The sequence below is a fragment of the Parasteatoda tepidariorum genome, chromosome 2, assembly GCF_043381705.1.
Source record: "Parasteatoda tepidariorum isolate YZ-2023 chromosome 2, CAS_Ptep_4.0, whole genome shotgun sequence".
NCBI lineage: Eukaryota > Metazoa > Arthropoda > Arachnida > Araneae > Theridiidae > Parasteatoda > Parasteatoda tepidariorum.
Genome location: NC_092205.1, coordinates 12,432,810 through 12,452,450, shown reverse-complemented (window position 1 = coordinate 12,452,450; position 19,641 = coordinate 12,432,810). Strand labels below are relative to the sequence as shown.

Sequence of the window (19,641 nt, the reverse complement as noted above, 5' to 3'; positions counted from 1 at the left end):
AGTACTGACGCAAAATATTCTCAGCTGTAGATGAAAGGTTGGAAATAATAATGATAGGTTGGATTCCTCTTACTGTCGAACTAACCTTGGGAGGTTTTCTTTATTTTCCTCTCCATGTAAAGCAAATGTGGGTTAGTTCCATCAAAAAGTTCTCCACGAATTATAGTTTGCTCAAAATTACAAGACTACGGAGTTGAACATTGATAGTCGTAAACTCAGAATTGGGTCTGTTGTTTAACGCTGGTAATTAAATAATAAAATATAATGTGTTGAGCGTTAAATGAAAAATTCTACATTATAGCCTCATCATTATCAGAAAGCATCTTAATTTTTTTATGTTTCTCTTGCCTCGCATTATCTTTGTTTTTTCTGTAAAGTTTATATTTTTCAAAAAAAGAAAAGCTTTGCTTATAAAATGCATACTTATTATAATTGTATGTAGGAATATGTTGTTGATATAATTAATCGTAAAAAATGAACGCGATAATTTGGATTTGAAGAATTAAATTAAACTTAGGAACACAGAATAGTGTCACACAATAAGAAGTTATAAATTCGAGGTAATTTTACTGGTTAACAATATGTAACGATAACCTTATATATTATAAAAAATGGAAATGTGATAAGAGTAACTTCATAATATAATGATAATCATGCATTAATTTAGAAAAGATTTTTTGTTGAGTCTTTTATATTTTTAAAAATTAGGAAATAAATAAAGTGAAAGAAGCAGAAAGCACATTTGCAGAAGTTTACAAGGTAAATAATATAAAATGGTTGCATCAATGCAGGCATGCTTAATGCAATAGAATTGTTTTTGTTTTCGCTTTAGTTTTAATATAAATACTCCATATTGGTTTCGAGTATTCTGACATGATTTTTATTACAAATTAGGTGGAGGTAAATAAAATGAGGCAAATGATTACTAGAGCCTCGTCTTCCAAGTTATCTATAATCAAGTATTTTAGCTATATTTTTCATCTTATCTGGATTATAGAAACTCTGAATATGTTACTAACCTGGTTTGTCAACTGAGCTCTTCAAATGTTTACACTTTACAATTATATGTGGTATCTAATTTCCCCCCCTTTTTTATTTTATTCAATCAAGTCAAACTCGAGCCTTAAAAATATAAATCTTAAGAAGGAGAAATTATATTTTTCAACGAGAATGGATAAATAATTATTATTTGCAGTCTAAAAAAAAAAAAATTAAAAAAATACTTCCGTAAAAAGCCATTTAAATTTACAATAATTTTCGAAAAAAATTGAAATTTAAAAATAAAACTTTCATTAAGTTCTTATCGAAAATGGCCCTCTCAGCATGTCAAATTTGAACTCTGTAGTTGAATTTCAGTGGACAATAGATCTGTAGATCGACACACATGGTATTTTCTACAACAGTAAATAATTCTTGAACTAACAATCTAATATTCATTTTTTTTCTCATGTCGTACTTCTTGACACTTTTATAAACACTTTCGTAGTTACAAGTTCTTAAGTCTCAATCAATATTTTCTTACAAATTAAAATTTTAGAAAAAGTTAGTGCTAAGTAAATTAACAAAAACGTCAAATTTCAAGTGTGTAATTGCCTTCTTGCCACCTGCAGTGAGGCAAGTATGGTACTTTTTGCTACAAATTCAACAGTTAATAATTCTCCAACTAATAATAAAAATCTTACTTTTTTTTTAATTCCTTCGTACTCTCTGTACATTTTTCTACGTACCTACCATAGTTTTAAATTTCTAAGTTTTATAGTTTCTGAGTAGTAAAACAAAATTATATACTAAGTTAAACAATCGAAACGGTAGCGGTCCTTTTCGATTTTTCAATATGGAGACATAGATAATATTTTTGGAACCAATTCATATTTACAAATGCTTTGTTAAATAATCCAATTATTTGATGTTTAATAATTAACAATAAAAAAAAAGTAATAAAATAAATTTTTTTTAAAAGTCAATTCCTACTTAGGTCAACAAAGAGAAATTTCATTTTAGTTTTTATTAAATAATTAAAAAAAATTTTCCCTAATAAAAATAAAATTAATTAATTAAATTTTTTAATGAATAAATCTTTGATAACATCAAATGTCATCCATTATAAGTTTAAAAAAAAAATGAATTTGAACTTGAATGGATGAATAAAAAATATTTTATTAACGACTATTAAGTAGGAATTGAAAAAAAAAGACGCCTGGTATCAGACAACTATAAAAGTATAAATTTGGTGACGTGGCCCACACGTGCTACCACGTAACGTTATCTGACATAGTGATTATAAAATAAATATTTAAATGTGCTCAATAAACTATTTATTTGTTCAAATAGAGCTATAATTTTGAAATTATTATTCATGTTATTTTTAAAATATGGGAATAACTGAATCGCTTATAGCAAAATTTAAAACAATGATTAACGCTTAACCAATCAGAAATTTCCTCTTGTTTTCTGCTCATCCATATTTAATGGGTTCTTCCCAACTTCGTCTGTTTGGTCACGTGGTGTTGTAATGCCCGACCGACTACGTCCATTGCTTACAATGCAGACGCATAATTTAAACTGAATTTTACTTTGTTGTTCCTTTAAAAAAAATTTCTTTTTGCATAAACTTTTCACTTTATTTTGTAAATAGATATTTGCAAAGAAATTTTTTTTCCTATTTCGTAATAACTAAGCTTTTATTTCTTATTATTCTATAACCGTCTTGTATCTTTCACATTTGTGTTTACTTTTATCCTTTATTAAAAACACTTTAATATCTTNTGTCCAATGTTTCGTTCACCCTGACATCTGTTTGGTACAGTGATTGATCTTTCCATCTTTATGTCTTTGTTTGAGTATACGCAAGCAAAGGAGAGGATACAAGCATCTATATTCATTGTCTACGAAGTACTTCGATTGGTTTAAATAAATTATCAAACTGAGCATGCGCGTTATTAAAATTCTGCCAAGCAAAAATGCTAAAAGCGCCATTCTAGTAAACCTGACAAAACGATTAAGCGATAACGATGAAAACGATGATGTAATCGACCAATCAAATGCCTCTATTTATTAAAAAGGCGGTCAGCCAAGCAACAGCCAATTTCAAAACGGCCTCACTTTTAACTGAGAATTTTTCCCATAAAAGCTAGAAGCATGGTAATATTATTTCAAAGAGCTTCAGAAGTAGTTATCGTCACCCATTTTAATATCATAAACAAACTATGGCTCTAAGGATTTCCTCTCAAAAAACTTTATTCTCAGGTTATTTTATTTGCACAATTTCAAATAATTTTCAATGATTTGTTTAGCTAATTGATAATATTATGTTTAAATCCGAAATTTGTCTTTCTAAAGCTCTCACTATCATTATACTATGTTTCAGCTTAATGACCTTTATTCTTAGTTTTTTTAACCTCTTATTCTATAATAGATTACTTAATAAATCGTTCAATGATAAGAATTATTTTTATAAAATAAGTTTATATTATTTTTTTTTAAAAAAGTGTTTTAATTGATGATTATTCTAAGGTTAAATAACATTTTATTTATTGATTATTTCAACTGCGTGATTTAACTTTACATTTCTGTTTTAAATGATAATATTATGGAATTAAAATAACTATTCTTATGAGTGTCATTAGTATTAGGGATTTATAATGCTCAAAAGAAATTGTTTCTTCTTGTATTATTTATCTGCATTTTTAAAGCTTTTTTTTTGTATAATATAAAAAGCCATTGTTAGTGAAACTGTTCAATATTGTGGTTGTTAAACACTAAATTTAGATTTATTTCTAAAGCCTCAGTAACGATGTTGAAAATACTGGGTAAATGCTATAACTTTTTGGGGGAAATTTCTATTTACCCGTGGCACCAGTATCTTATACCCGTACTTTTTATATACCCGTGGCACCAGCAGCAGTGGCAGAAAAATCACCAAATCTTGTCAGCAGCCTTCCAGAAACTAAAAAAAAAAAAAAAAGCATCACAGAAGGGGGCTCCAACTCAAAAGATACAACTCGTAGACACCACCAGGCAAATATTTTTCTTAAAAAACATTTTCAAGTTCAAAACCTATTTGGCACTTTGGCGATAATAGTTGGCGCAACAGATCAGGATACGAAAATGTCCCAACTTTTTGTATTAAATAATTTGATTTTATAGCAAAACCACCTGTTTTATCTTTTTAATATATATGTAATAATTATTCCTTAAAAACAAAACGCATCCATGATATCACATATGCATATTATGACACGTCAAATATCCCAGAAAATGTAGAGAGGACGAAAAAAAAGAAGTTATAATGCATTCTTTTGGAGGTGTAATTTTCATTGTAAATCAATTGAAAAATATTTTTGCATAATGAAAGTAGTATTTTTTTCCATTGAAATTGAGTAACTAAAACTTATTGCAAAATTATCTATTAATTGATTATATTTCATTATAGAACACAGTCCTTTCATATAATTTGTTTTTATTCCTAATTAGTGCTAAAAAGGATATTTCATTTTTAAATTATTTAATATACTAGTGACATTATACAAACATAATAGATTTGGTTTGTTATATATTAAAAATATAATCTATATATTTCTTCTAAATTGTTTATGGTTTAGAAATTGATCTTAGTGGCATTTTTTAAATGACACAAAATTAAATTTTTTTTATCTCATTCATACAACCTATCCTATAAAACGTTTCATCCAAACACCTCAGTAAAATTTTAACTAACTTTTTACAGGGCAGAAATTTTATTCTTTATCTTCTTTTTATCATTTATATATTTAGAATACATAAACAATAAAGAGACAAAATAAATTGTTGCATTGTTGACTTATATGATATAAGGAATAATTTTAAATTTAATGTAAAAAAGTTTATTACATAGAAATCTAATGTTTTTAAAAACATTTAAATACTATTTTTAATCAAATGAAAAGAATTGAAAGAATTTATAGTAATGTTTATTTCTTTAAAAAACAAATAGATAAACTCTTCCAAAATTTGACAAAAAACATTGCACATCCAACTAATATAATTAAATTCTATGTAAAATCATTGAGTCAATTATATGATATAATCATTAATGAATTTATTAAAAATTTCTTTGTTAACTGAATCTATATTTTTACCATGTGCAAATCCAATTCTTCTAATATTTAACAAAGAATTTTTTTTTCACTAAAATTTTTTTAAAAATGTTAATAATTTTGATCTTAAAAGTGTACATATCACATGAAATAAGTGTAAAATAATTTTTTTTTCCTAATCTAATTTTATAAAAATAAATAACAAAAGATTGGTAAGATAATTCCTTATTTTACTCTTATCACTACTGTGTATTTTTTAATGTTCCAATAATTTTTTATTTTTTTGTAAAGAAAGAAAGAAAAAAAATTATTAAAATTTAATTTTTTTTTTAAATATAAAATTCCGAAATTTTGCTCAGTTGAGCTCTCCGGTTTTTTTTCTGTATATAAATCATCTGTAATAAAGTTATGATATATAATGATATAATTCAATAATGTTATTAGTAATTATGATTTTAATATATACTTATTGGGTAACAGCGCATATTGAAAATCGAATACATTTATCAGTTTTCTAAGTTTTTAATAGTTAGAATTGCTTTAACTGGTTATATGTCAAATTAGTTTTATAATTACAATTTAGGAGATTGCTTACATCATGTCACGACCCAATGACTTGTCACTTGCTCATAAACATGTATAGAAATACATATTTAATAATTCTTAATATTAACTATAATATGGAAATAATATATATTCCTATCAGCTATAAATAACAAACCACTATATTTGTAAATATATAAACATGGGTTAATGGTATTTACCAGGTTTTCCCATGGTTTTTACCAGTAAAAACCTAACCCTATTAAGCCTACAACATACATAAACTTTGAGCCACATTAAATGATAAAAAAGGATCCAAGCTGCATATGAAAATAACTTTATATCACTGATATTAAAAAAGCAAATATTGTATATAAGATTCTGATTTTTTATATCTTAAGAAGATAAAGAGTGAAAATAAGTTTTAATTTTATGTAAATTCTGGTTTACCACCAGTTTTATTTTGTTGAGGAAAAAGATTTTTACTTTATAAAGATTTTAGCTAATGTGTATGGCACTAATGGATTTAGGTTAGCTTACTTACCTGCCATAATTTATTTGTGTGTAATAAGTTTTATGATTACAATAAGTTAATGGTGGTTTGTTGTGTTTTATAAATCTAATTATAACTTCTTCTAATTTTAATATTTTTTGTTGTTGTACAGTTCAGTCACTTGCTCGATTTGGAAGAGGTATTTCAACTTCTGGAAGATGTTTAAACTACAGTAAGTATTAATAAAAATCTACTTATTTTTTAAAAAAAAATTTAATCTTGCATTTATTTAGAAATTGTAGACTAGGAATATAATAGATATCTGGTTAACATACTGCATTCAGCATATCCTGCAGATATACCGAATTATCACCAATAACTAGATATAGCGATTATTATGTAGCCGATAAATTTGTAACATGAAACTATTAATTAAAAGCATTTAATTTATTTTTATTAATATTTGAAAAATAAAAATATCACTTGATTAAAAACGAATAAAAAATCAAACACTTGTGTAATTTTCTGATGAAAGAAAAAACATCAACTGTTCAACCTTCCTTCGTAAAATTCATTTGTCCTTCTTTCCAAATTGATGTAGAAAAGAGAGTAGTATCAATAGATTGGCCAGTATGAAAATGTATATTTTTTTTATTAATTCTGATTAAGTTCAAAAATAAGAGTATGAATCTAAAAAAAAAGGATCAGTAAAAAATTCACCTGTAATTTTTCTTAAAAAAATATACATTTATATTCTTATACTAATTGAAATCATATTAATGTTCTGAAAAATAATGAAATTAACTATCAATTTAAAAATATTGTGTGCTGATTATTAAATTTAAAAAAAGAATGTAATTAAAAAAAGAAATCTATATATATAATTCTTGTATTAATAATATAATACATAAAATTATATTATATAAATATTATAATATATATATAAATTCTGACTGGATACCCAGTATCTGGTTGAATCAGTGTCAGTTGTATCATCACTGCTGATTGCAAATTATTTCTTTCTTTATATAAGAAATAGTACTTTTTATTGCACAATAGGTATTTTATATATAATGCAAAGCATTCACTGTCTTTTAATAAAGTTTATACAAACCTAAAAAATTTGATACCAAAAGACAACCCTATACAATTTTTAAATAATTTTTCATTTTTATTGCAGAAATAATAAGTGATGAAGATCCCGCAATGGACTTCAAAAGCTTAACAGATCGTGCTGCTCAGTGGGCATTTGTTAATGAATTAATCAGAGGTACCTTTTTATTTATTGAAAACATGTTTTGCAATTTATTTTCTACTATTGCTGCATTTTAATATAAATATTGTTCTGATTTCTAAACTTATAAATCTTTGGATCATGAAATATTATATGATTCAAAAATGTTTATTTAGTTCAAAATTCTCAATATATATCCTAAAAGTTTACTGAGAAAAAAAAATTCTAACCCAGGTATTTTCATTAAGTAAAAAAGGAAAAAAATGCCTTAAGTTGTTTTTCGAAGCTTCAGCTGTATTATGAAATGATGTTTATTTTCGAATAATATGCTATTTTTATAAATGCTTTGAGCTTACAGCTGTTACTCATGACTGTTAGATCTAGTTTAGCCTATCTATACACCTGGGCTACCCACATGAATGTTTGCTAGTATGTTGTTTTCAAAACTCTTAAAATAGTTCCATCTCTATGAACTTATTTTCAATTCTTAATGCTATATTGTTTATCATTGCAAAGAAAAAAGTGAAGCATGGATGATCCACAAAGCAGATAATCCACTCATGGATAATCGGGAGCGTACTGTATTCATATTAAAGTAAAAATGTGCTGTTTCCTACTTTATATTTAAGAAAGCTAGATCGCTCATAACTTCAGACTGATTCAATTTATTGCTTTTATTTATGCTGTAATAGTGAAATAATCAACACTATAGATAACAAAGATTAAGGAATATTGTTTTAGAAATATCTACTACCCTGGGACCATCTATGTGGAATTGCAAATCATTTTTTTTTTTTTTTGAAAGTAAAAATAAATTTTCTGTTCATATTAAAAGAAAATTTATTTTTCAAACAGATATGAAATCAAAGTTCATCTTTACAAACAGATGTAGTACATTAATCTTTGTACTCATTATATGTACCTAAAAACATAGATTATTTGACTGGATATCAAAAATAGTTCCATTAAAAGACATTTTTGATCACGAGATTTCAAATGTTTTTATATGTGTATTTGTGAAGGTGCGTAATATTTGTTTTAAACATTCCTATTTATGAAATTTATTTAATTTTCTGATCTAACTAAATTCTATTAAAACTAAGTTTTTTGATGTTAGATGTATCTTGATGATTTAGTGCAAGCATAAAAATTATTAAAATTTTTGTTGAATTCGATAATTTTTATTGAAAACAATTACCTCTGTTGTAGAAGATGAAAATTCAGGCTTAGCAATGTAAATTTAATTTATAAATAAAATTAATGCTTATAATTCAAATGCAAGATAGATGTTGACATTGATTGATTAGTGATAAATTGAAGATAAATACTAATAAAAAGATGTGACAAGTAATAATAATAACCAACTTTTTGATCTTGAAATATCAATGAGCATCATATATTGATAAAAGAATGCTTTATAAAAATAATAATAATTATATATTTTTTTAATTACAAATTTAAAAGTACCGAAAAGAAAGTGCAATTGAAGGAGGTGGGCTCCCAACTGTATACATTCTCATCGTTTCATATGATTAAGTATGGTGGTATAATTAAAATATTCCTATTAATGAAAAGAAAAAAGTTTTTGTTTTATGTTATAGGTATTGATAGAAATCGGCATTTTAAGAAAAGGCATTCATCTAAGTGTTAATGTATCTGGGTATCTATATTATATTATGGTACTGAATCAGTAAATATAAACAATGTATACTATTTTCAAGTTTTCAGCCCAAGACGCAGCAGGTTTTCATAAAAAAATATTTTAAAATGATAGATTGTCTGAATGATTATGCAAACTTATTTGGAGTTATACATTTAACCTATAAATAACTAACTTTAATTTAAAAATTTCCTACTTAAAATTTTAAGAAATTTTTGTTAAAATATTAACTCTGAAGATTAATAAAAATCAACTCATGAAAATCTGGAATACCATGATTGGGCGTTTTAACATGGGCTGTTATGGAGTATCTGACCCTTCTCCTGTGATTTTTTGATTGTTGATGTAAAATTTGAGGGGATTATTATTAACACAGTTATTGTTTGCTTTGGTTTAGGGTTAGGAATCACTGCAGCTCACATCTTCAAAGAACCAGCTACTATTAATTACCCTTTTGAAAAAGGTCCCCTTAGTCCTCGTTTCAGAGGAGAGCATGCTTTGCGTAGATATCCATCTGGGGAAGAAAGATGCATTGCTTGTAAATTATGTGAAGCAATATGTCCCGCACAGGTAAGTTTTACTGCTGACTCTATTGAGTATTTCTTATTTTCTTATTTATAAAGTAATTCATTTCTTCTGTAACCAATTGTTGGCCAATGTTGCAATGGCAGTAAATGCTTCATAATTTAGAGGCCAATGGTATGATGGCAGCAGTGTGGTCAGCATTCTGTACTGCAACCAGTCTGGTACAGTGTAACCTCCAGGAGAGACCATCTCTATGAAGCAACCACTTTTGGGAGGTACAGAATTTTTTCCATAGACTTTCTATTAAAGAAAACCTTTAGGAGAGACCATCAAAACCTCCACATGTGACCGGGCAAACCTCAGCACCAAATACAGAAATGGTCAAATAAGGAAATACGAAAAAATATCAAAATATAAAAATAATTACGAAACAAATAAATAGATTCCAATGTATTGAAAATATTTGTGAGGGGCTCTTATTTAGAAACCCTTTTTGAGGATCTCTAAAAAGGATTGATAGCCTCATATTATAGTCAGAGTGCGCTAAAGACGATGCTTTTAGAGTTGAAAGTTAAATTAGAAAAAAAAAAAGTTATTTTAGAAAAAATTAGACAAACTTCTTTGAACTAAACTAACTAGTTTCTAGAGTATAAATTTAAATGAAAACTTAAACAAAAAAAAAACATCATTGTTTATTTATTTAAAATAGCTTTATCATTCATAATTGGTAGATTTGTTTTTACACATAATTATATCAGTTGGGATTATTTTTGTAGACTCTAAATTTCATTCATCAATCTATCTGTTCAATCTATCTGTTCATCTGTTCAGAAGTGGCATATCCGCAACAACAAAAAATGGCACTTGCTAATATTAAAAATGTTTTCGAAAAATCACGTACCTTCGATAAAAATGTCGAATTTAATGGAGGTAATCTTTATGAATGACCAACCTCCATCAGCGACCATTTTACTGTGGCACAGAGAGTGGTAAATTCCGAGAGGTTTCACTGTACTTATCAATCTTAATCTGGGTAGCCTTTAATCAGCTACCAGAGATAGAACTCAGCATATACACCATGAAACTGAGTGCTTTAACTACTGTGTCATTATGGCTGGTTACTTAATGCAAATGATAGTATGAATCTTTTATTATTATTTTTTTATATATAAATATATACATTGATCCTTTAGGGGTATTTCTTGATAGTAAATATTTTTAGCTAGGGTGCTTCAGTTTAAAGGCAGCTTTTTAACTTTAGGGTCCATAAATGAAATGTAGCATCATTTGTACTAAATGTAATAAACTTATTTTATTATTTAAATCTATGTGATTAAAAGATAATAATTCCTTAATGCACATGAAATTTATGGATGGGAAAAATAGTATTCTAAGATATTTCTCAACTTTTTTTGTCTTCCAGCAAATTTATTAAAATCATAAAATAAAACTTTTATCTCACTAGATCCATTGACATTTTTTGAATTAGTAAAATACACTGCTAACAATTTTATTTAAAAGAGATCAATCTCTGTTTTATTTATTCTGTTTCAACACTGTTTTTGGTGAGATTAATTCTTCAGTTTCAGAAACTCTATCATGACTTTGTCCTTAAAAGGAACAAACGCAATCTTGCTCAAAATCTTATTTAATTTTTTTCCTCTAAATTCTATTTATTTATTTCATTTTGCATTGGGTTTATGCAGCAGATTTAATTGCTGAAGTTTATTTATTATCAATTGCAAATATTAGCTTTTTTGTTAGAGGTATTGGGACCCTATGCTCTTAATGCCTAGCTGTCTCTCTGGTTTTTGTTCCTTTATTTCGAAAAGTTTTTAACTGAAATCTTCAAACAAAACCACAGACTGGAAGCTGAATTGCTATGAATGATTGATTTTGAGAATTTTGAATATAATGCTGTTTAGTTTTTGTTATTTTGTTTCCATAAATGCTAATTTCATCTATTTGTTTTAGTTCTGAGTATTTCATTTGTGAAATTTAATTGGTATTAATTATTATAAAATTTTTAAAGAGTTATCGTGCATTTTTTATGTGAAACAATAAGTAGGTATATTTATCTTTTATGTGTTTTGCCTTTTACATGTTTTCTGTTTATGTGTTATAATTAATCTATTTGTTAACAGATTAATTATAACTTAAATAACTTGGAAGGTATGGATTTGAGCTACTAATCACTTTTATTTTGAAGTTTTTTTATACATATTTATCTCAATTCTAATATGGTAATGAAACATAGGAATTTTTTCAATTTTATGAAGAAGTCATTGGAGCTTCGTGTGCAAAAATATAAACATAATAATTGCCATAATAATATGCCATGTTGAAATTTAAATTTTCTAATGATTGGGATTGTTTTTGTGTATGTATAATGGCAATTTTAAGGTTTTCTTGTTTTTGAAAGTATTTAATGTAAAAATGTTAAAAATTAAATTTTAAGTGCAAACTATTTTTATTCTTTTCTATGTGATTTTCTATGCATTTATATGCTTATTTCTTAGTTTCTGTTGGAAACTTTTCTTCATTTTCTGTTTCTTTCCTAGTTTAATGCGGTTCATTAATCAAATTAGAGAATAAATAATATATTGAAATTAATAAATTAACTTATTCACTGTTTGTTAATTTAGGTATTAATTCTCTTATTGTTAGGAATCATATTTGGCTACAATGTATAAAAAATTTTATGAGTGATTTTGAAAAGAGCAAAACATTTAAAACTCATTTTTTAAATTTTCATGTCTTCTACCACATTTGTTTCTTAATTCTTGTTTGATCATCTAGTTTAAACTTAATCCTACTCATTTATTGGTCAGCCTTTTTCTAACTTATTTCTTCTACAGCTCTATATTTCCCTTTTTCATTTCATGTTTAGACACTGATGAAGGTTCTTCATTACAGAATTGAAATTATAGTATGTTTTTTTTGTGGTATTATTTGTGAATTTTATCAGATTAACTTTATTTGTAAATAAATGAGTTCCTTAAATTTTTATTTTAACATTAAATTAACCATTCAGCCTCTTATGAGAAGTTTTATCTTTTTATACCCTTTTTAACTACAAATAATAATATTGGTTTTAGGCTATAACTATTGAAGCTGAGGAACGTGAGGATGGAAGCAGAAGGACAACTCGTTATGATATAGATATGACTAAGTGTATTTACTGTGGCTTTTGTCAGGAAGCCTGCCCTGTTGATGCTATTGTTGAAGTGAGAAATTGATTTGTTATTCAGATAAATTATTTATGATTAATATTAATTAATTAATTGAAATATTCATAGTTGCCAACTCTACTGGATTTTCTAGTAGACTACTGGATTTTGTCAGTTTCTCCTGGTCTACTGGTTTAGTTAAAATTCTGGTTTTTGTACATTTTAGAAAATTCCCTAAACTTGAGTAAGTTTCCTAAAAAAATCCCTATTGAAATAGAATTTTGCTCAGATTATTGCTTGCTTGCTTGAATATTTAAATAAGCAATACTAATACATAAGGAAGTAAACCTCATTTATAGAAATCAGTTCAAAACTTTTTTTTTGTTCTAAAATGTTCTGTTTATTTTTATTCATAACTCTCTTTTTAAATTAAATAAAATATTCTTTTAACTATCTATAAAATAAATGCCTATTAATATTCGAAATTATGAGTAAACATAATACATATCATTTCAAGTCTGTTTAATGTCTATCATAACTGGAAAATATTGCAAATTTTTTATTTTGATGACTATAAAAATCCCTAAAATTCAATTATGTGCAAAATATTTGGTACATTATGGTTACGAGTTAGCTTGGGTAAAGCTTATGGACACTTATCCCCAATTGTGGAAATAAACTGAGCCGCTTCTCATCTCGTTCCCGTCAGCATATTTAGTGGAGAGAGGATTTAGTTCTGTCTTCCAGCTGCTCACAAAGCAAAGAGATATGTTGGACATTTACTTCAAAGGAGACCCGCGTTTAAATCTGAGGAGCATAAAACCTGACATTCAAGCTTTAACTTGAAATACACCAAGCACAGGGCAGTCATTGAAGTGGTAAAAATGTACTTTCTCAATCTTCATTTTTTTCTCAAATTTTAGTTGCATTACAAAACAAAATTTGTAGAACATTACAAAATTTAGTTTAACTTTTTCTTGATTACATTAAAATATGAATTTAAAAAAATGTACTTTTGTTTTGATTATTCCGTTTTAAATATAATTTCTTTTTGGAAAAAAAAGATTCACAATATTTTTTTAATTAATAAAAATGACAGGATAAGTGTGCCTCCTTGTTTGCATTACAATTTAAATTAAAATCAAATAACATTGCATATTTTCAGTGTTTGGTTGCTCACAAGCAACACTGAATGGTTTTTTGAACAAAAAGAGAAAGGGGCGATATGTGTCAGCCAACCCCAAGAGAGGGGCGATGGTCCACAAAAGGTTGGGAACCACTGGTCTAGGAAAATTGTAATTTTTTGGAAAAAAAACTATATAAATTTCTATATCATACCTGGAAAATAACCAGTTTTAGAATTGTCAATAGCAGTAATCAAGTATTGAGTCAGGGAGAACAGGGAAAACCTGGAATTGTCAGGGAATTTTATTTTCACTCTAAAAAGCAGGGAATAGTCAGGGAAAATTGTAATTTTTTTCAAAAAACTTAAAAAATTCCTATATGGAAAATAACCAGTTTTAGAATTGTCAGTAACAATTATCAGTTATTGAGATTCAATTTAAATGATTCTAATATCTACTACAATTATTTTATAAAACTTGAATTTTTAGTGAAACTTTTCCATGTTTCCATTCTCATTCTATTATATATTTTTGCTCTCAAAATCTAATATTTGACATTATAATTTAAAAGAATCAAAGTTTTCTGATGAAAAATTGCATGGTATAGGTAAGATATAGTATGGATTTTCATTGAAATTTACCTGATACACCTGGAAAAGTTTGGGAATTTATTTTATGAAACTGAGTGGGAACCTTGTCTAAAACCTCCTAAAATTTTTTAATAACTTATAAATATTTTAATTATTAGTATTTTTTAATTATTAATATTTTATAGTAAAAATTAAATTATTAACATATTTAATATGCTTTGAAGTGACGTCCAACTGCTGTAATACATTTCTGCACTCAACATTAAAACTTTTTTTAACAAGTTTTAAAGTCATCGTTAAGAATTATCTTATCTTGCGACAAACAGTAAAAAAGCAATGATGTCAGTACTGTAGATTATTCTGACAGAGAACTTTTAAATTTATCTTTGCAACATTTACAGCCTGGTACAGAAGTGCATTGCTACAGATGGCTGTTACTTTGAAACATAATAAATGGGTGTGAAATTCGTATAATATTTTCAGGAGTTATTAGATCACTTCTGAAAATGAATGACTGAATTTTGTGTACTAAAAAGAGTAATGCATGCCTTTACCGTGGAGTTAATTAAGAAGCCTGTTTTAATGACTATTGAACATTAGATTTGGTATCCAGGTGATTTGTTGTTAAAATTTGTGAATATATAATTATTAATCAATTGAGCTTATATTGATTGTTATTAAAAATTAATTATATATATTGATGTGACAAACAACAGAGGTGCACATCACCACCCAACAATGGCCAAGCACCTAGTCCCATTTTTAAGGCTCTATCTTTTAACGGTCATGGTAGGAATACCAGGTAATTTTGACCCTGGCCAGATGATATGGACAGAATCTTGGCTGGTACTTTTCTCTCCAATCAGAAGAAACAAAAGGACTTTCAGTCGCAACAGATTTAACATGCACTTTATTGCATATACACACCAATTGTTTTGTCAACCTCCAGGATCAAACTCACTACCCCCAGTTCTCCGATCAGAGATAAGCGACATCTTAAACAACTGTGCCACCGGAGCTCTTGGGAGGCACAGGATAAATCATAGGAAGAGGATAAAACATGGTGTAAGAGTAGTATACCTTAAAATAATTCACTCATTGAAATAATAGGGTGCAAGCATCAGCCAATTCAGAGAAAAAAGTTTTTGTAAATTAAGCTTAGTTTATATACTATTTATCTCTCATAGAGTTCCTGAGTATCTCTCGCATACTGTTTATATAGCCAATCACATGCAGGTCTAAACGTTATTGCTTATTGTAGCCACTCTGAAAAGATTATGATTCAATTCTATAGAATGGTTGTCTCCTTTTCTTAAATTTAATTTTTTAAAATTATTATTTACAAATAATAATTAATAAATTAAAAATTTAATTTTATTTATTAAAATTTTTATTAATTATTGGTAGTCATGATTAGCCCCTTTTATTTATTTATTTATTTTATTTTTTCTCATATGTTTCAATATAAAATTTTGATTTATTTATTTCGATATACTACTTATTAAAAGTGTTAACATGAAGATTATTTTTTTAGCATTTTTAAATGATATATTTTTTACCCTTTACTGTCTGAAAGTATTTCAAGTTCATTTCCCAGTAAGTCCAAGTAATTTTTCATGCAAAGAGGGACTGTAGACTCAGCATTTTTGTTTTAGTGAAAATTTTGGAACATATCATTATTAATCAATTGAACTAATTATAATTAATTGATATAAAAATTATATAATTAATGAAGTAATTATATAATTAATTATATATTGTTGTATAATGCAATGTATGTTGAATTAATTATATAATGTATTATATAATTAATTCAATTAATTATATCATATAGTTAAATCTATATAAAGTTATAATTATTGTAAATAGTAAATATGGGTAATAATAGTGCAGTAAGATGATACAAACTATAAAATGATTTTTAGCCATATACATGGCATATTGGACCTAGTAAACCACTGTTTAAGCCATATTGGTCTGTTAAGAATTAGTTGCATGTTCCTCTATAAAATTATATTAATTTAGAATATCTATACTAAGAATAATTTTAAAATAAAAAATCTAATTTTTTCCTCTACTATTTTTTCTAGGGGCCTAATTTTGAGTATTCTACGGAGACTCACGAAGAGCTGTTATACAATAAAGAGAAGCTATTAAATAATGGGGATAAATGGGAACCAGAAATAGCTGCCAATATTGAAGCTGATCATTTGTATCGATAATCAATAATAGTGTTTAGATTGAAAATGTTGTAGACATAAATTATAAAAATGTCACATTGTTTTAAATTTGTTATAGTTATAATTTATGTGAAAATAAAAATGACAAAAACTCTACATTATATATTTATGGTATGTTTTATTTGGTTTTGCATTTCTTATTATGTATTTGCATTTTTAAAAATAAATTCAGCCAAAAATATTTTTTAAACATTTACTTAATATTTTTAATGGGATCCAACATGCATTGAATTTTAAACAGTATGACAGCATATTGTATATATGCAGGTATGTGAACACTGTTTTAAATTTCGCTCCAGCGCCAGTTTTTGTAAGGAATTTCTTTTTTTTTTTAATCATATAAAACAAAGATAAAATTATCGAAATACTGAATCACCATAAGAAATTGATTAAAAAATAGATTACCTAATAATTGTTTGAGAAAAAAAAATATTAATTCTTTTATTAAGGTCATATGTACTATAGCAGTAATTTATAGTCAGGTAATTGGAAATAGTCAAGTAATTGGAACAGGTAAAAATCGATTAAATTTTTACCTTATCATAGCTAAGTCAGGTAACTTAACAGAAGGATATATAATTTACACATATGTGTAACGGATTTATGATAGACCTCTTATCATGCTAATTACAGTTTCAAAGCTCCTAGCTCTTTTTGCCTATTAAAATTTTCAATTTGCTATTCAAATGTTTGAAATTTAGCATTGTTGAAGCTTTGTTTTACAATGAAAAGTTTTTATCTGTTTAAGTTCTATAAACTGAGGTTATTTTGCCCAGTGGTTTGAAGTAGCGTGCTACAAGTAGTGAACTGTCCCTTTTTTGTCGTACTTTGTAATGTAGTGTGCTACTTCTTTAAAAAAAAGTAGTGTAGTGAAAAGTGCGATACAAACAAAAATTTTATCAATTTTTGAAAATTACTTTTAAAGTTAGTTCAGAAAAGGAACAAGGTTTGTACAGTCATGAAACCTTGATGTTATTTCAATGGAAGAGTGCATATTTTATCTGTAATTTTCCATATTCTTTATTTCTTTGAGGAAGTAAAAAAGCATTAAACACTTGCATTGCAAATATTTAATATTTTTCTAGCATTTCTTAAATTAAATATTTGCTGCAAAGCCGGATCTAGGCACGCGTTTGCAGCCCAAAACACTTTCCTCTAAATCAGTGATTTTGTAGTTGGTACCTTTTTTGAACTTTTTTTTAGAAATTATGACAGAAATGTCTGATAAAAATATAGTTAAGACAGTTTTTTAAAAGGTTTCATGAAGTATCCTTTATTTATATATTATATTTGTTTCATATAATTAAAGTAAAATGGTAACGAAAAAATATTAAGACTATAATAAGTGGTTTCTATAACCAACCATTACAATAATTTAGTTTCTAAAAAAAAGTAGTATCATTAAAAGTGACAATATTAGAAAATTTTTTCATTGAAAAATTATCTTTATTTTAAGAATATAAAAAAAACAATAAGAATATTATGTACAGCAAAATTAAAGCTTGTTTAATTAAGAAGCATGCACATTCTTATAATGTATTTTCATAAAGATACAAAAAGCCCTCTTTTCCCCAAATATTCCAATGATTTATGTTTCTCTTTTTCCTTACAAACAACTTTTAAAACTAACTAGATTGAAAAAGTTTTTATTTTATTTTATAGAAACTTGTTATGCAGGTTGGTCTAAATTCATATAGTTCGAATACAGAGTCGGATTCCTAAGAAATCGAATTTTAAAAAAGTTTTATATTTGAAATTTGCTTTCTCAGGAACTATTCAATCAATTTCGCTAAAATTTTTATTTTTTCCATGTTAAATTACCTGTTTTTTAAAACAGTGTAAAATATGCCTACCTTACAATTCAAATTTTTTCTGACTATTATTAAATAAAATAATAAATATTTACTTAAAGTTATTTTTAGACAATTTACACAATTATAAACGACCTTGATAATTGTGTGCAAATTTTTTTCAAATAGCTTGAAAAGCTCTCGAATTATTTCTCAGATAGCGGCTCCCCTCTAAATCTTGTGATTCGAATTGTCGAAAAAATGGCATGTTTATTCAGAGAAAGTACGTTTTAGTGTCTGGTTTTTAAAACTTAAAATATCGCCCGTGCACTTGTTAATTAGCATATTTGAAGTCATTCCCTTGAATCATTAAGAATTAATCCTAGAACTTGAAGATCTGATCATTAGATTGAAAGTTATCAGGGTGGTCCGTTTATTATTTTTTTTTTTTGCGCACTGAACGTTTAAAAATTTATAATTCAAATCTGTCATTTTTTTTGCTTTATGTCTAATTTGTTCCGTTGTGATGCAAAGAGGATTTTTTTGTATGCGCTTGAAGCATTACAATTAAAAAGAGATAATTTTATTGTTATAGTTAATTTTTATTTATTTATTAATCTATCTTTATTTAAATACAATATAATCTTTTCGCAGTATTTGCCAAAAGGGTTGAAGACTTCAAACAATGCTCTTATTTCGTATTGCATGAAGAAAGAAAGTGAATATAAATATTTTAGGAACGGCACCAGTAAGAGATTCACTAGTACGGCATTTCTGTTCATAGATAAGCCTCTGCCAATGAACCTAGTTCCTGGCGCAGTGAAGGACCTGGAATGTTAAATTTCGCTAAAAACAACGACGTAATCATTTTATTTATTCATAATATTTATCTTACACCATCAATTATTCTTACTTAACGATATTTCCAAGAAAAATAACTTCACCACAATACATTAACTCACACCATTTTCAGTCCCGCAGTGGACTGATCGTTAAGACACGGTTCCCAGCAGATCACCGAAGTCAAGCATCACTGGCTGCGGTCAGTGTGCGGGTGGGTGACCACTTGGATCAGTCTGCGTAGGGACCGAGGGTGTGCGGTATTGGTCCTCGTTAAACTGTGCTACCGTAAAGTGCTCGACTTCGCGCGCAGGTCGTCGGGCTACCGAAGCGGGGGTGCCATCCCCTCCGCAGAGG

The 19,641-nt window shown here is 26.9% G+C and overlaps 1 protein-coding gene across 1 annotated transcript; it reads left to right on the top strand.

The window, feature by feature from the left end:
* Nucleotides 1–3,109: 3,109 nt before the first annotated feature.
* LOC107455929 (NADH dehydrogenase (ubiquinone) 23 kDa subunit) lies at nucleotides 3,110–16,757 on the top strand. The gene is made up of 6 exons (XM_016073659.3): nucleotides 3,110–3,246; nucleotides 6,284–6,343; nucleotides 7,292–7,381; nucleotides 9,403–9,575; nucleotides 12,629–12,757; nucleotides 16,505–16,757. The coding sequence occupies exons 1-6, from the start codon at nucleotides 3,207–3,209 to the stop codon at nucleotides 16,634–16,636; spliced, it is 624 nt and encodes a 207-aa protein (XP_015929145.1). The 5' UTR covers nucleotides 3,110–3,206; the 3' UTR covers nucleotides 16,637–16,757.
* The last annotated feature ends 2,884 nt before the right edge of the window (nucleotides 16,758–19,641 follow it).